A 16,768-nucleotide genomic window follows, 5' to 3' on the forward strand; every position below is an offset into this window, starting at 1 on the left:
GTGAAAAATAAAATGATAGAGTATTGATTGGTAAATTCCAAATGTTGTATATTACATAATTTGGATTAATTTTAAATTCCAAATAGTGAAACTTTAAAAAATATTTTAAAAATTTCCTAAGCCGAGATCAATCCTAGTTCAACACATTCAAGAGCTGATTTCAGAGGAGAGATAATTGGTCAACAAGTTCTTTGGTTTTGACCTTGTCTTCTGACTATTTGTGTTTGTGAATGGTGAATTTTTAGATTTTGTTCCTTTCTTCTTAGGGTATTGACTAATATTTTATTAAGCCAGAGAGACAGTAAATTAGAATTATCTGTTTGTCCATTTTATCTGTTATAAATATTTCCTCCAAATTCACTTATCTAAAATTTTTGGTTTCTTTAGTCGGGTGCAGTGGCTCACGCCTGTAATCTCAGCACTTTTGGAGGCTGAGGTGGGGGTCACTTGAGGTCAGGAGTTCAAGATCAGCCTGGCCAACATGTCAAAACCCCGTGCCTACTACCATACAAAAACTAGTAGAGTGGCTGGGTGTTTTGGCTCACTCCTATAATCCTTGCACTTTGGGAAGCCAAGGTGGGCAGATCACCTGAGGTCGGGAGTAAAGAAACAGAGAGTAAAGAATTTCTGAAACCAAAAAGTCTGAGAAAAACTGCTCAATATATTCATTCAACAAATATTTGTCTCCCTACTGTGTGCATGGTACAGTTCTAGGCTCTAGGGATAAATAGCATTGAACAAAATTGACAATATCTCCTGCTCTCATCAAGTTTACATTCTAGTGGACATAAGAACAGAGATGATTTGTCAAAAGGCAGTCCAGGCACAGTGGCTCATGCCTGTAATCCCAACACTTTGGGAGGCCGAGGCAGGGAGATCACTTGAGGTCAGGGGTTCGAGATCAGCCTAGCCAATATGGTGAAACCCTGTCTCCACTAAAAATACAAAAATTAACCAGGGCTGGGTGTGGTGGCTCACCCCTGTAATCCCAACACTTTGGGAGTCCGAGGTGGTTTGGATCACCTGAGGTAAGGAGTTCAAGAACAGCCTGGCCAACATGGTGAAACCCCGTCTCTACTAAAATACAAAAAAAAAAAAAAAAAAAAGTTAGCCAGGCGTGGTGGCAGATGACTGTAATCCCAGCTACTTGGGAGGCTAAGGCAGGAGAATCACTTGAACCTTTGGGGCGGAGATTGCAGTGAGCCGAGATCGCACCGAGGCACTCCAGCCTGGGTGACAGAGCGAGACTCCATCTCAAAAAAAAAAAAAAGTTTTAAGTGCTATGGAAAAAATAGGGAAGTGGTAAATAGTTTCAATTTCAGATAGGATGATCTCTGACAAGGCAAGAATCATGTTAAGACATGAAGAAAATTAAGACAATGATCCTTACAGGTATATGGAGGGAGAGCTTCTTTTTTTTCCTTTTCTGTTATATTTATTTATTTATTTATTTATTTATTTATTTTTTAGACAGAGTTTCACTCCTGTTGCCCAGGCTGCAGTGCAATGGCACCATCTCAACTCATTGCAACCTCCACCTCCTGGGTTCAAGTGATTCTCGTGCCTCAGCTACTCTCCCAAATGAAAGGTGACCAAGAGTGCCATTGAAAATAGTGAGAGTGGCCGAGTGTGGTCCCAGCACTTTGGGAGGCTGAGATGGGTGGATCATGAGGTCAGGCATTGAAGACCAACCTGGCTGAGAGGGTGAAACCCCGTCTCTACTAAAAATTCAAAAATTAGCCAGGTGTGGTGGCATGTCCCTGTAATCCCAGCTACTCCAGAGGCTGAGGCAGAAGAATCACTTGAATCTGGGAGGTGGAGGTTGCAGTGAGCCCAGATCATGCCACTGCACTCTAGCCTGGGTGACAGAGCAATATTCTGCCTCAAAAAAAAAAAAAAAAAAAAAGAAAAGAAAGGAAAAAGAAAATGGTGAGAGCACCATGTTTGAAAAGTGGTCCAGGCACTGGGGTAAGGGGCCAGTGTCAGCCAAGTCATCAGCTATCAGAACAGGAAGCCATCAGGTAATATATCAAGTTGATATATTGAGAAGAAGCAGGATCTACCTATTATATAATATAGAGATAAGCACTCAGATATGTAGATTAGAAATAGTTTAGAAAATTTAAACATTTGATTATTCAGGAAGTAGACCTGGGAGCATTGGAGAAACAGGTTGGGGGAGTAGACTGCATGGAAAGCTCTTTCTTAGTTTGTAATTTTTCAATTATGCACATAGGTTTCTTACATAACATGGAAAATTCAATTAAAGAAGAAACAACATTGTGTTCTGAGGTCCCAAAGGTTTAGTGATTAATTAGAAAGACTCACAAAACCGAGTGAAGCTGTTATACTCATAGTTTATTACAACAAAAAGATACAGATGAAAATCAGCAGCAGAAAAAGGTGCATAGGGCAGAGTCCAGGAGAGACAAAGCACAAGCTTCCAGTTTTCCTCTCCCAGTGACATCGTGTGGACAGTGCTTAATTCACCCAGCGATATGTGGCAAAAAGTATAGAATATACTCCCCAACAAGAAGCTTACCTGAGCCTTGGGGTTGAGGGTTTTACTGGAGGTTGGTCACATGGACAAGAGCACCCATTTGGATGGCCTTAGTTTCTCTGTCTCCACCCTTCCCAAGGTCAAGCTGACACTGCATGGTCCAAGTTCCCCATAATAAATCACGTTGTTAACTCCCAGATAGGCAGGAGATTCCAAGGACTTAGAGGTTATTTCCTGGGAGCTAGGATAGAGTCAAACCTTTCTTTGGAGTATGCCAGGTTTGGGCAATTCAGGCCTACTAAATTTCCTCGACTGCACACAAGTGATAGTATGTAGGAAATGAGTAGTCACATATATTGCTGGTGAAAGTAGAGTGTTATATAACCCTTTGGAAAGAAATCAAGTGTGTAGCACCTAAACATTATATTTGGTTTGTTTTTGTTTTTGTCTGAGACAGGGTCTCACTCTGTCACCCACACTCGGATGCAGTGGCATGATCACAGCTCACTGCAGCCTCGACCTCCCAGGCTCCAGCTATCCTCCCACCTCAGTCTCCTGAGTAGCTGGGACCACAGGCACCTGCAAGTACACCCAGCTAATTTTTGTGTTTTTTTGTGCAGATAGTGTTTCACCATGTTGCCCAGGCTGATTTCAAACTCCTGGGTTCAAACAATCCCCTACCTCAGCTCCCCAAAGTGCTAGGATTACAGGAGTGAGCCACTGCACCCAACCTATATTTGTATATACATTAAATTGTATATGTTAGGCTGGGCACGGTGGCTCACGCCTGTAATTCCAGCATTTTGGGAGGCCAAGGTGGGTGGATCACTTGAGGTCAGGAGTTTGAGAGCAGCCTGGCCAACATGGTGAAAACCCATCTCCACTAAAAAAGCAAAGTTAGCTGGACATGGTGGCAGATGCCTGTATTCCCAGCTACTCAGGAGGCTGAGGCAGGAGAATCACTTGAACCAAGCAGCGGAAGTTGCAGTCAGCCAAGATCATGCCACCGCACTCCAGCCTGGATGAGAGAGCAAAACTCCATCTCAAAAAACAAAACAAAAAAGTTGTATATGTTATTGTATGTTGTGTATATATTAAGTTGCATATACACATATTAAATATATACACATATATTACACTTTATACACATACACTTGTTTCCTCATGCAATTTGTTTCGGCAGAAGTAAAAATTAATAAAGATATAAGTAAAAGAATATTTACAGAAGCACTATTTTTGGTGGCAAGAGTACTTTAATATCTTAAATGCTCATATAATGAAAGATACTTTAACTCTTACAAAGAACGAGTTAGCTTTTTATCTACTATAAAGATATCCTAATATCTTTATATCTAAAGTGACATATGTGGCCAATTGTTATATTAAAAAAGGAGAATGCTTTATAATTAAAGAAAAAAGAAAGAAACGTTATATAGTAGCCCTCCCTTATCTGCAGGAGATGTGTTCTAAGACCCTCAGTGGATGCCTGAAACTTGGGTAGCATTGACCCAATTGCTGTCAATCAGAACACATATCTGTTTATGATTTCCACGCACAAATTTAATGCCTTTTTCATCTTAACTAAGCACTTATCACACACTTGGCTGTACTTTTTAGAGCTTGCAGTGCAACAAACAAGACTAACAGAAATTTCTTTTTCCTTCTTACATTTTCACCGCTAGAGGATTTGTTCTTACTATCGATGTTAGCAAACTGAGCACACTACTTCTCTCTTTTTCTTTCTTTCTTCCTTTCTTTCTCTTTCTTTCTCTTTCTTTCTTTCTTTCTTCTTTCTTTCTTTTTCTTTCTTTCATCTTTCTTTTTTTCTCTTTATTTTATGTATTTACTTATTTATTGAGATGGAATCTCAGTCTGTCATCCAGGTTGGAGTGCATTAATGCAATATTGGCTCACTGCAAACGTCTCCTCCCAGGTTCAAGAGATTCTCGTGCCTCCGCCTCCGAAGTAGCTGGGATTAAGGCGCTCGCCACCGTGCCCAAATAATTTTTGTATTTTTTGTAGTGATGGGGTTTCAACATGTTGGCCAGGTTAGTCTGGAACTCCTAACCTCAAAAGATCCACCTGCTTCAGTCTCCCAAATTGCTGGGATTACAGGCATGAGCCACCAAGCCTGGCCTGTATATTCTGTTGTTTGCTGGCCAATACTTATATGAATCTTGGAGAACATCGTGGAAAGATGCTCATCATCTTGTTAACTGGTTATTTCAATAGTGGAACTGGAGGGGGAATACTGCCTTTCCTGTGTATTTATTTGTAATGTTTCATTTTCATTATGAACATGTATTATTTTAATATGTTTAAATATTAATAAAGACAGGTAAATATATGTAATTTTAATTCAAGCTGAAATCCTCGAGGCAATCACATATAATTAAATAGATGGAGGAAAGAAAACATTTAAAATCCCTGAAGGAAAAGGAGGGAAGTCCGGGCAAGGAGCCTCATGCCTACGTCAACACTTTGGGAGGCCAAGGCAGGAGGATCACTTGGGGTCAGAAGTTCGAGACCAGTTTAGCCAACATGGTGAAACCCTGTCCCTACTGAAAATACAAAAATTAGCCAGGCATGATGGCATGCACCTGTAATCCCAGCTACTTGGAAGGTTGAGGTGGGAGAATCGCTTGAACCCGGGAAGCAGAGGTTTCAATGAACCGAGATTGTGCCACTGCAGTTCAGTCTGGGTGAAACAGTGAGACTCTGTGTCAATTAATCAATAAAAGGAGGGGGGAAAACACAACTAAAAAAATAAGTGATTCAAAAGTAGCAATGTACCATAATGCCCAAATTTGTGGGATTGGCGGGGTATGATGGCTCCCGCCTGTAATCCCAGCACTTTGAGAGGCCAAGGTGGGTCGATCACCTGGTCAGGAGTTCGACACCAGCCTGACCAACATTGTGAAACCCTTCCTCTACTAAAAATAAAAAATTTAGCAAGGTGTGGTGGCGGACACCTGTAGTCCCAGCTACTAGGGAGGCTGAAACAGGAGAATCACTTGAACCTGGGAATCTGAGGTTACAGTGAGCTGAGATTGCCCCACTGCAGTCCAGCCTGGGTGACAGAGCGAGACTCCTTCCAAATAAATAAATAAATAAATAAATAACACTTTGTGGGACCAATTCCAATCGAGTCCAGGGGAGCACACACTGGCGACCAACATCCCCCCTCAGGTCCCTTCAGGGTCGAGAGAGTGCATCTGGAACAGACTGGGAAACTCCAGCAGGCAAAGTAAGGTTCCAGGAAAAGACACCACCTGACACATTCTCCATGTTCCCTCCACCCAACCCTCTCCCCACCAGGCTTCCATTGGGCTCCAATTCTGCACTCTCCCCAAGAACCTCAGATTGAAACATTGCAAGGAAGACACCAATACTCAAAGTCACAGGCTTAGGAATCTGAGCTACAAAGAAAAATGAGCCCCTGCTCCCCCAACTGCCTGGTACTCCCCTCAGCACTGCTGCCCTTCACCTGCCCCCTCCTCCATAATTTGAACTGTCCTCACAGAAGCTGGAGAGATGGCTCGCCTGTCAGGAAAGAGAGGACCAGCATGTGGAAAATGCCTGGAGTATGTAGGAGCAGATGGTGAGATTAGCACAGGGATGTAAGAAACAAGTGGCTCTCAGACCAAAGAAGACTTTGCGGGAGACGGCACATTAAGCCTTCATAGGGGCGTGTGCTGGACAGCAGCTCCCCAGTTACCAAAACAATTATCTGAGAAAGGCTCTGAGCTGACCCGAAACATCCTTGGATCCCATGGCAACGCCTCAGCGTCTGGCAGTAATAGGCTTCTGTGCCCATAATCTCTAGGTCTGGAGGTCCCAACTCCACCAGCCTCTCACAGCCCAGAGGTACATCCCATTGGCGCCTGATGGGTTAGGGAGGCTGTTCTTCCAGCTGTGACAGATCCAGCCTAGGAGCTCTCCTAGGTCTTCTTAGTTGTTTCTTCCCGCACACCTGCCACTCAAAGCCACAACCCACTTGCACGCCACCTTGAGGACACCTTAAAATGACTGCCTAGATCTGAACCGCGCTGAGGGAATGGTCAGCTTTACTCCCATTAGATAGCTTGACCCAAAGGACCTAGCAACCACCCAGACAAAAATTTCTTCCTAAAAGCTGGATGTGTCTGTGATCTCTAAGAGGCAAAACTAAACCCTAAAGAAAAAGCCAACCACCCCCACCTCCACAAAACAAAAACAAAAACAAAACCCAACGCCAACCCACCTTTCATGTGAGGAGTCCTTGAGAAGGGCCTCTCCAGCCAGGACCAGGCAAGGGAATCTATGCACTTGGCCAGACCCAGAACACACAGTGTCAGGGACCTCACAGTCACACTCTGACCCCATAGAATTTCCACCACTGACACACAGATCAGGATGTGTCAGCCTGAGAGATGACACCACAAATCTGGCTTTCACAGATTGATTCCACACACATCCCATCACTGACACCAGATTCCCTCATCACTGACCCTACATACCCACAAGAATTGATTCCATGGATCTCATCACTATCCCAAAGACCACCCATCATAATCTACAGATTGTCATCTCTCACCCCAGGGACCCCACAGATTCCCCATCCCTGATTCCAGGATCTACAGAACCTCATCTCTTACCCCCACAGACCTATTAATAAAAGGATACATTCATAGGAGACTGTGTTGACCATTTTACACACCCATTGCCTGTGTGTGTGTGTGTGTGTATGTGTGTGCTGATTAATGGACTTAGGTAAACTTTAGCGTTTTGGTAGGCAATGCAATTTTTCAATGTCTTTTCTTTCTTTTTCTTGTACATCTTTAAAGGCCTTACTCCAGTAAGTGTGCATTGCAGTTTATTAATGCCTATCCCTTACTGAGTCCTTGTCATGCATATTTGTTATTAATCATAATTCACAATTCTTATAATTCAGAGACACCAGAGATTCACATAAGAAGAATGGCTTTGGGTTTTTATTTATTTATTTGTTTTGGTTTCTGTAGATCATCAAATTCATTCATTTGTATCAAGTCACTAAGTGTATACTTTGTTTTCTAAAAAAAATTCCAATCATTTTTTTTTTTAAGACAGGTTATCGCTCTGTCACCCAGGCTGGAGTGCAGTGGTATAATCATGGCCACTGTAGCCTCAACCTCCTGGGCTCAAGTGATCCTCCCTCCTCAGCCTACGTAGTAAGCTGAGACCACAGGCATGCACCAATATGCCCACCTAATTAAAATTTTTTTGTAGATATGTGTGTCTCACTATATTGCAGAGACTGGTCTTGAACTCCTGGGCTCAACTGATCCTCCCACCTTGGCCTCCCAAAGTACTGAGATTACAGGTGTGAGCCACTGTACTCAGCTGATAAAATCTTAAAAAGAGGAAAATACTTTGGGGCCTAATGTAAAATTTCCACTGAGATGATGCGTCAGAAATTAAGGTAGAATAAGATGTCCCTAGGGCATCAAAACAACAGAAACTTAATCTTGGGCTGGGTGCGGTGGCTCATGCCTGTAATCACAGCAATTTTGGAAACCAAGGTGGGGGACTCACTTGAGGTCAGAAGTTTGAGACCAGTGTAGCCACCGTGGTGAAACGCTGTCTCTACTAAAAATACAAAAATTAGCCTGGAGGTTGCACTGAGCCAAGATTGTGCCAATGCCCTCCAGTCTGGGCAACAGAGGGAGATTCTGTCTCAAAAAAAAAGAAGAGGAAGAAGAAAGAAAATCTTAATTTCTTCATCAAATGTAAAAACTATGGACTGGACTCTGGAGGAATAATACACAAAAAGACAGATAGGCACTATTTTTTTGAAGTTTTATTGAGAAATATTGATAACATACCACAGAAGCCACTGATTTAAAGTGTAAAATTCAGTGGTTTTCAGTATATTTGCACTGTTATGCAAACATCACCACAATAGATTTTAGATCATTTTCATTACCCTGAAGTAAACACCATATCCCTCCATTTCCCCCCAACTCCCCTAATCCTGGACCACCACAAATCTACTTTCTGTTTCTATGTGTTGGTCTATTTTGGACATTTAAATGGAATTACATAACATGTGGTCCTTTGTGACCGGCTTCTTTCACTTAGCATAATATTTTCAAGGTTTATTCAATCTTGCATGTGCAAAGGGGGCACTTTACATAAGGATAAACCTGGGGTGGGGGGTACTTACTGATTGATTTGGAAACTTCTCTCCAAAATTGTAAAGGCTTTCAAATAGAGGAAAAATCTATTCAGGCTAAAATCCTGTTTTCAGCAGTTTGTAATGTGGGGTTTTATTGCAAAGAATGGCAAGATTTTTGGGCTTATTTTCTGCAAATTCTCCCTGTGTTTGGGGAACAGTCACAGAATGTGGAGGAATGAGCTTCTAGGCTCTGTGGCTGCAGATTCACGTCCAGGAGAACTCAGGTCCCAGGGTAGGCAGAGAAAAACTGTAAGAAGGCCAACAGAATGCTTTGAAATGGAAAATTTAAAATGTTCCCTCCAAAAGGAGTCCCAGATAACCACATAGAAGAGGACTTTGCTGGGCAGCTCCAACGCAATTGTTCAATACTAAGATACAGACAGACTGGGAAAGAAGGAAGTTTATTTCTGCAGCCACTTACAGAGAGAAGCGCCAGGTAAATCACCAGATCAACTCAAAGTTACAAGTTTTTTTTTTCTAGTGCTTATATACATCTTAAGCTCCCTGTGGGATTGCACCTACAAGCAGGAGTGTTTCATTCAATCAACATCTAATCTTTAACTCGGGTTTCGCGTCTGGAAAGATTTCCCTAGAGTCTTGGAAAGTTTTTGAATCTTAAGAGAGGCCGAGGTGAATGTGTACGAATGCTATCATTATTCGATCAGATTTTAGGGTCTGAGAAAACCCAGACGGGGTCTCAATGGGTTTGTTTTCACATTCCATCCCTGATACTCAGGCACCAGTTTCTCCATTTCTTTAACGTTAACTTATGCATTCATCAAAATTATAGTAAAGGGTTAGTAGAAACTGTTCTGGTTGCTATTGGAAACCCGGCCTGCCACAGGCACTGAAGCCCACTACAGAACATTGAAAATGCCTGCAAACACTGACTTTACTGACCAGTCAATTAAATTGCAGAAAAGCAAGCTCACGCCGCCTCCCTGATCTGTCCTCCAGAATTGCTAGTTAGAAACGTTCACATTGTCCTAGGTTCGGTTTTGCAAAGATGGAGCCTGGCAGTGAAAGCATTTGTTTGAGTTCATGCATTAAGATTTGCTTTGTCTATTTCTTATTTATTTATTTATTTATTTATTTATTTTTGTGATGGAGTTTCAATCCTCTTGCCCAAGCTGGAGTGCAATGTGGCGGTCTCGGCTCACTGCAACTTCCGCCTCCTGGGTTGAAACGGTTCTCCTGCCTCAGCCTCCCAAGTAGCTAGGATTACAGGCATGCGCCACCATGCCCGGCTAATTTTTGCATTTTTAGTAGAGATGGGGTTTCACCATGTAGGCCAGGATGGTCTTGAACTCCTGAGCTCAGGAAATCCACCCGCCTCAGCCTCCAAAATGCTGTGATTAGAGGCATGAGACCCTCGGCCGGCCTATTTTATTTTAAGATGGAGTCTTGCTCTGTCGCCCAGGCTGGAGCGCAGTGGCACGAGCTCGGCTCACTGCAACCTCTGCCTCCGGGATTCAAGCGATTCTTGTGTCTCTGCCTCACAAATAGCTGGGATTACAGGCGCCCGCCACCATGCCTGGCTAATTGTTTATTTTTAGTAGAGAAGGGGTTTCACCATGTTGGCCAGACTGGTCTCGAACTTCTGACCTCAAGTGATCCGCCTGCCTCGGCCACCAAAAGTGCTGGAATTACAGGCGTGAGCCACCATGCCCGGCCCCATTTCCTTTATTTTATTTATTATTTCGAGAAGGAGTTTCGCTCTTGCCATCCACGCTGGAGTGCAGTGGCGCGATCTCGCCTCACTGCAACCTTCACCTCCTGGGTTCAAGCGATTCTCCTGCATCAGCCTCCGGAGTAGCTGGGATTACAGGCGCATGCCACCACGCCCAGCTACATTTCCTTTATTTTATTTTTTATAATTTACTAGCCTGTTTGTTGATGACAAGACTGGCTGTGCACAAGGTTGGGTCTCGGTGTTCACCGGGAGCCGGGCATGGACCAGGTGGGAGGTTCTCCAGTGCCTGGTACAAATCTGCAAGAAAGTGCAGGAAATGTCACCAAAGGTAGGCGTTCCAGCGCAGAAATGCGCAGGAATGGTTTTCCTGTGCTGGTAGGGAGGTCATCCCGAAGCGTTTCTTATTGGTTTCCAGTGAGACAAGATCACGCCACTGCACTCCAGCCCGGGCTACAGAGTGAGACTCTGTATCCAAAAAAAAAAAAAAAAAAAAAAGTACTGAATGAATATCCATTGATGCATGAAATGGCTGCATTAAAGGAAAACTAGACAAGAAAAGACAAGGCAAAAAAAAAGTCAAGGATCAGTATGAAAAATAAATATATTCTAAAAGATTTGTTTTTAAAGCAACAACACGGGTTTAAATTTTAAAGGGAAAGAAGTAGCTCCAAGATAGAGGAAACAGGATGGCTTCTGAAGAAGGGAACGTTATTCTTTAAAATGGAAAGAAATTATGACAAGAGGGTAGCACAGACTGAAGAGGTGGAGGTAAAAGGGGGTCCTTGGCCAGACACAGTGGCTCACACCTGTAATACCAGCACGTTCAGAGGCCAAGGCAGGTGAATCACCTGAGGTCAGGAGTTCGAGGCCAGCCTAGCCAACATGGTGAAACGCCTTCTCTACTAAAAATACAAAAATTAGCTGGGCATGGTGGCAGGTGCCTATAATGCCAGTTCCTTTAGAGGCTGAGGCAGGAGAATCGCTTCAACCCGCGGGTGAAGGTTGCAGTGAGCCGAGATTGCATCACTGTTCTCCAGCCTGGGTGACTGAGCAAGAATCTCTCTCAAATTAAAAAAAATTTTAAAAAATGTGTGTGTTGGGGGTATCTTGACTTTCCTCCATGTGTCAGGCCACAACTCTTACATGGGACCTTGCAGAAGAGATTCCTCAACCAATACCTTTATGGTGCTGCCTCCCTGATGGGCTGGGTTCTAAACAGCAGTGCCTTCCCCATCTGCTCAGTCCTTACTCACCTGGGCACCATCCTCCTGGTACGTCCCTTGAAACCATCCAGGACTCTTTCCCTTGCTCCAGTAAGGAAATCACATCAGGCTTAGGGATAGAGAGACCTGTTTATAAGAAAAGAAGTAAGATGGCCAGGCATAGTGGCTCACTCCTGTAATCCCAACACTTTAGGAGGCCAAAACAGGTGGATTGCTTGAGGTCAGGAGTTCAAGACCAGACTGACCAACATGGTGAAATCCCATCTCTACTAAAAACACAAAAATTGCCCAGACATGGTGGCCAGTGCCTGTAATCCCAGCTACTCAGGAGGCTGAGACGTGAGAATCGCTTGAACCCAAGATGAAGATTGGAGTGAACCGAGATCGCACCATTGCCCTCCAGCCTGGGCGATAGAGTGAGACTTCATCTCAAAAAAAAAAAAAAAAAAGAAAGAAGAAAAAGAAAGAAAGAAAGAAAGTAAGAAAGAAGGAAAGAAAGAAAGAAAGAAAAGAAGTAAGACATACTCCTGCTGTTCCTGAATTCAAAGTTAGTCCCTTAGTACTCACGAAGGACTAGAAGAAGGTGTAAAGGTCTGAAGCATGGAGAAGATGGAAGGACCCCAAAGAGCTGCCCATCTATTAATCTACTAAACACAAAACAATTCCCTAGGCAGCAGGTGAAAAGTCACCCAGACAAGTGAAAGCTACACCAAAAACTCATGAGTTATTTGGGGATAGACATCCTTACCTAGTGAGACCAGGCTGCTATAGTTCTCCATCATTACATCTCTCTGTAAGTCCTTCTGAGCAGTGTCCAGGCACTCCCATTCCTCCTGAGAGAAGTCTATAGACAGATCCTGGAACATGCCCAACCCCTGAAATGACAAACCCAGGCAGCGCTGTTGAAATTAAAGGAAAGGTTTTTAAGATGAAGGAAAAGATGGAAGGGTGCTGAAGGATGGAGAGAATATAGTGTGCAGACCGGCTAGGCTGAGAGTGGGGAAGAGTAAAAAAATTAGTGTAACTTCAACAAAGTACCTCCATGTTCATGAATATTCCTGTTGTGGCCGACAAACCTCCTTCATAGAATGGGACATTCCCAGTATTCCATGGTTAGAGCTGGGAATGAATAAAGTACATTGATATATTATTTCCCAAATAAATGAAATAGAGTTGAAAAGCACACAGCAAGCTGTAGGCCTGGCAAAGCTTCAAGAATATTACAGTAAACATCTGATATGCAAGTTACTATTTACAACAAAAGCTCAATAAATAGGCACTTCCCCCTTACCATTTTCTTTCTTGTTTTTTTTTTTATCTTGTTTCATTTTTTTGTTTTTGTTTTCACTTTGAGACAGGGTCTCATTCTGTTGCCCAGGCTGGAGTGCAGTGGCACAATCACAGCTCACTGCAGCCTCAACCTCCCAGGCTCAGGTGATCCTCTCACCTTAGCTTTGATTAGCTTTGATTATAAGCGTGCGCCACCATGTCCAGCCAATTTTTTTTTTTATTTTTAGTAGAAATGAGGGTTTGCCATTTGGCCAGGCTACTCTCAAACTCCTGAGCTCAAGCAATCCACCTGCTTTGGACTCCCAAAGTGCTGGGATTACAGGCATGAGCCACCACACCCAGCCTTGTCTCTTTTCTTAAAGGAAGACAGGATCTTTCAAAAATATCTACAAAAAGTTTAAAAACCTCTATTGGCCGGGCACAGTGGCTCACACCTGTAAACCCAGCACTTTGGGAGGCCAAGGCGGATGGATCGCCTGAGGTCAGGAGTTCGAGACCAGCCTGACCAACATGGAGAGACCATTTTAGTCTCTACTAAAAATATAAAATTAGCTGGGTGTGGTGACACATGTCTGTAATCCCAGCTACTTGGGAGGCTGAGGCAGGAAAATCACTTGAACCTGGGAGGTGGAGGTTGCAGTGAGCCGAGATCGCACCACTCACTCCAGCCTGGGCAATAAGAGTGAAACTCTGTCTCAAAAGAAAAACAACAACAACAACAACAACAACAACAAAACCTCTATTGCACTTTGATAATTAGTACTTCCATAAAATAGTATAGATAGCACTTTGATAATTAAATGTACATTGGCTGGGTGTGGTAACCCACACCTGTTATCACAGCACGTTGAGAGGCCAAGGCAGGTGAATTGCTTGAACTCAGGAGTTCAAGATCAACCTGGGCAACATGGCAAAACCCTATCTCTACAAAAATACATATCATATACAAATTAGCCAGATGTAGTGGGACATGCCTCTAGTCCCAGCTACTTGGGAGGCTGAGGTGGGAGGATTGCTTGAGCCTAGGAGGTCAAGGCCACAGTGAGCTGTGATCCTGCCACTGCACTCCAGCCTAGGCACCAGAGCAAGATCCTGTCTCAAAAAAAAAAAAAAAAAAAAAAGGCCGGCGCGGTGGCTCACACCTGTAATCCCAGAACTTTGGGAGGCTGAGTAGGGCAGATCATGAGGTCAAGGGATCAAAACCATCCTGGACAACATGGTGAATCTCTGACTCTACTAAAAATACAAAAATTAGCTGTGCATGGTGGCACGTGCCTGTAGTCCCAGCTACTCGGGAGGCTGAGGCAGGAGAATTGCTTGAACCCAGATGGTGGAGGTTGCAGTGAACCAAGGTCATGCCTCAGCACTCCAGCCTGGTAACAGATGGAGACTGCATCTCAAAAAAAAAAAAAAAAAAAAAAAGAGTGGGTATCATGGTAGGAATAAACTGCACACAGGTCAGACAAAAGTTACAAGGGCATCTGCCAGTATAAACAAGTTTCCTGTGAGACACCTGGTCATGGGTCAGATACTTGAGCATTAGGCTGTTGTCCAGGAAAAAGAAATGTCCGGTGAAAAGCTACTGTAAAGACCCACAGGCCCCTCCCCTAGAGCCCCATTAGAGTGAGGTAGAGTTTATAGCCATTCTCCTGAGAGACCTCAAGACCTAATTAGAAGAAAACTATAAGATTTGTTATATAGAAGGCATTTTCCAAAGACTAGTTCAAAGATGAAAGATATAGTCTTCCTTTGGATATAAAACAAAATCTCAAGATACACCAAAACTGTTTTGCTTTTACTGAATAATTTTTGTGCATATGTGTTTAGCTGCAAGTGCCTAACAAGCTGTGATTTTCTTTCCTTTCCTTTCCCCCTTTTTTTTTTCTTGAGACAGCCTTGCTCTGTCACCCAGGCTGAAGTGCAGTGGCCTGATCTTGGCTCACTGCAACCTCAGCCTCCCATAGCTGGGATTACAGGTGCCTGCCACCACACCCAGCTAATTTTTGTATTTTTAGTAGAGACGGGGTTTCACTGTGTTGCCGAGGATGGTCTGGAACTCGTGGTCTCAAGTGATCCACCCACGTTGGCTCCCAAAGTACTAGGATTACAGGCATGAGCCACATGCCTGGCCAACTCTGATTTTCTAACTTGCCTCATGTATTAGGTTCATACTGGGAAAAAAACAGGTCAGAGCCATTGGAGCCACATGTACAGATGTGCAGTAGCTCTGCTAGTAACACTGCTGCTTGCTTCGGCTCTTAAGACAGATGAGTTCAGCACATGTCTGCCCTTGCTCTAGCTGTCTCTGATTCCCCCCAACAGATCCACAATCATGTCACTCCGTTAGATTCACTTTGGATATCCCATCATTAGATTAAAACCAGCAGGTTAAAAAGATAACCTGAGGAAATGCTTTCACATCCACAGTGTTCTCATAGGGCCAGTATCATTTAGGCATGTCAGGACTGTGGTTGCAGGGGACAGCATGAAGTGTCATCCTTAACTGGCCATCCAATGTCATCAGCAAGAACAGGAGGACTTTATAGAATATTATCTGATGTTTTCTGAATATTACCTTACAAATGCTGCTTTATTTACAACTTAAGAATAGGGACCCTGTCTTTTAAAGCTTTATACATCCTCAAGTAAAGGTTTTTCATATTAAATCCATTAATAATATCTAAAGGCCGACCTGGAAATTCCATTTCTAAGTATTTATCCAAAGTAAAGATTTTTTTTTCTTTTTTTGAGACGGAGTTTTGCTCTTGTTGCCCAGGCTGGAGTGCAGTGGTGTGATCTCGGCTCACTGCAACTTCTGCCTCCTGGGTTCAAGCGATTCTCCTGCCTCACCCTCCTGAGTAGCTGGGATTACAGGCATGCAGCACCATGCCCAGCTAATTTTGTATTTTTAGGAGAGACAGAGTTTCTCCATGTTAGTCAGGCTGGTCTCAAACTCCTGACCTCAGGTGATCAACCCACCTTGGCCTCCCAAAATGCTGGGAGTACAGGTGTGAGCCACCACGTCCTGCCAAGAATTTTTTTTTCTTGAGACAAGTCTCAATCTGTTACCCAGGCTACAGTACAGTGAGGTGATCACAGCTCACTGCAACCTCTGCCTCCTGGGTTCAAGTGTTTTTTGTGACTCAACCATCAAAGTAGCTTGGAATACAGGCACACACCACCATACCTGGCTAATTTTTTTTTTGTATTTTTGGTAAAGAGCAGGTTTTACCATGTTGGCCAGGCTGGTCTCAAACTCCTGGCCTCAAGCAAGGCCACTTTGGGAGGCCAAGGTGGGCAGATCACCTGAGGTCAGGAGTTCAAGACCAGCCTGGCCAACATGGTGAAACCCTGTCTCTAATTAAAATACAAAAGGTAGCCAGGTGTGATAGCAGCTGCCTGTAATACCAGCTACTGGGGAGTCAGAGGCAGCAGAATCGCTTCAGCCTGGGAGGCGGAAGTTGCAGTGAGCCGAGACTGTGCCACTGCACTCCAGCCTGGGCAACAGAGCCAGACTGTCTATCAAAATATAAATAAATATAAAAATACAAAAAAGCTGGACACGGTGGCTCATGCCTGTAATCTCAGCACTTTGGGAGGCCAAGGCAGGTGGATGACTTGAGATCAGGAGTTCCAGACCAGACTGTCCAACATGGCAAAACCCTGTCTCTACTAAAAATACAAAAACTAGTCAGGTGTGGTGGCTCACCCTCTAATCCCAGCTACTTGGGAGGCTGAAGCAGGAGAATCGCTTGAACCTGGGAGGCAGAAGTTGCAGTGAGCAGAGTTCATGCCATTGCACTCCAGCCTGGGCAACAAGAGTGAAACTGCATCTCAAGAAAAAAAAAAAAAAGAATACAAAA

General features: G+C 43.7%; 1 protein-coding gene and 1 long non-coding RNA gene across 11 annotated transcripts in view; one reads left to right on the top strand and one right to left on the bottom strand.

Moving 5' to 3' along the window:
- The window catches only part of LOC129138233 (uncharacterized), a 90,849-nt gene that overhangs the window by 29,474 nt on the left and 44,607 nt on the right, over positions 1–16,768 (top strand). The window lies entirely within an intron of this gene.
- Positions 8,304–16,768, bottom strand: part of LOC741290 (zinc finger protein 850-like) — a 35,803-nt gene continuing 27,338 nt past the window's right edge. For 3 of the 9 annotated variants that reach the window (XR_010154111.1, XR_008541367.2, XR_010154112.1), the window contains 4 exons: positions 12,654–12,734; positions 12,364–12,490; positions 11,646–11,741; positions 8,304–10,689 (listed from right to left, as the gene is read on the bottom strand). Coding sequence is in view for 2 of the 9 variants with exons in the window: in XM_054674938.1 (XP_054530913.1) it covers positions 10,571–10,689; positions 11,646–11,741; positions 12,364–12,490 (342 nt within the window). In the remaining 7 variants the exon portion in view is untranslated. Of the gene's footprint in view, positions 10,938–11,645; positions 11,742–12,363; positions 12,491–12,653; positions 12,735–16,768 lie in introns of all 9 variants that reach the window. The other 6 variants (XR_010154113.1, XR_677525.4, XM_054674938.1 and 3 more) reach the window with 4 other exon arrangements.

Source organism: Pan troglodytes, chromosome 21, assembly GCF_028858775.2.
Source record: "Pan troglodytes isolate AG18354 chromosome 21, NHGRI_mPanTro3-v2.0_pri, whole genome shotgun sequence".
In the NCBI taxonomy this organism is placed as follows: domain Eukaryota; kingdom Metazoa; phylum Chordata; class Mammalia; order Primates; family Hominidae; genus Pan; species Pan troglodytes.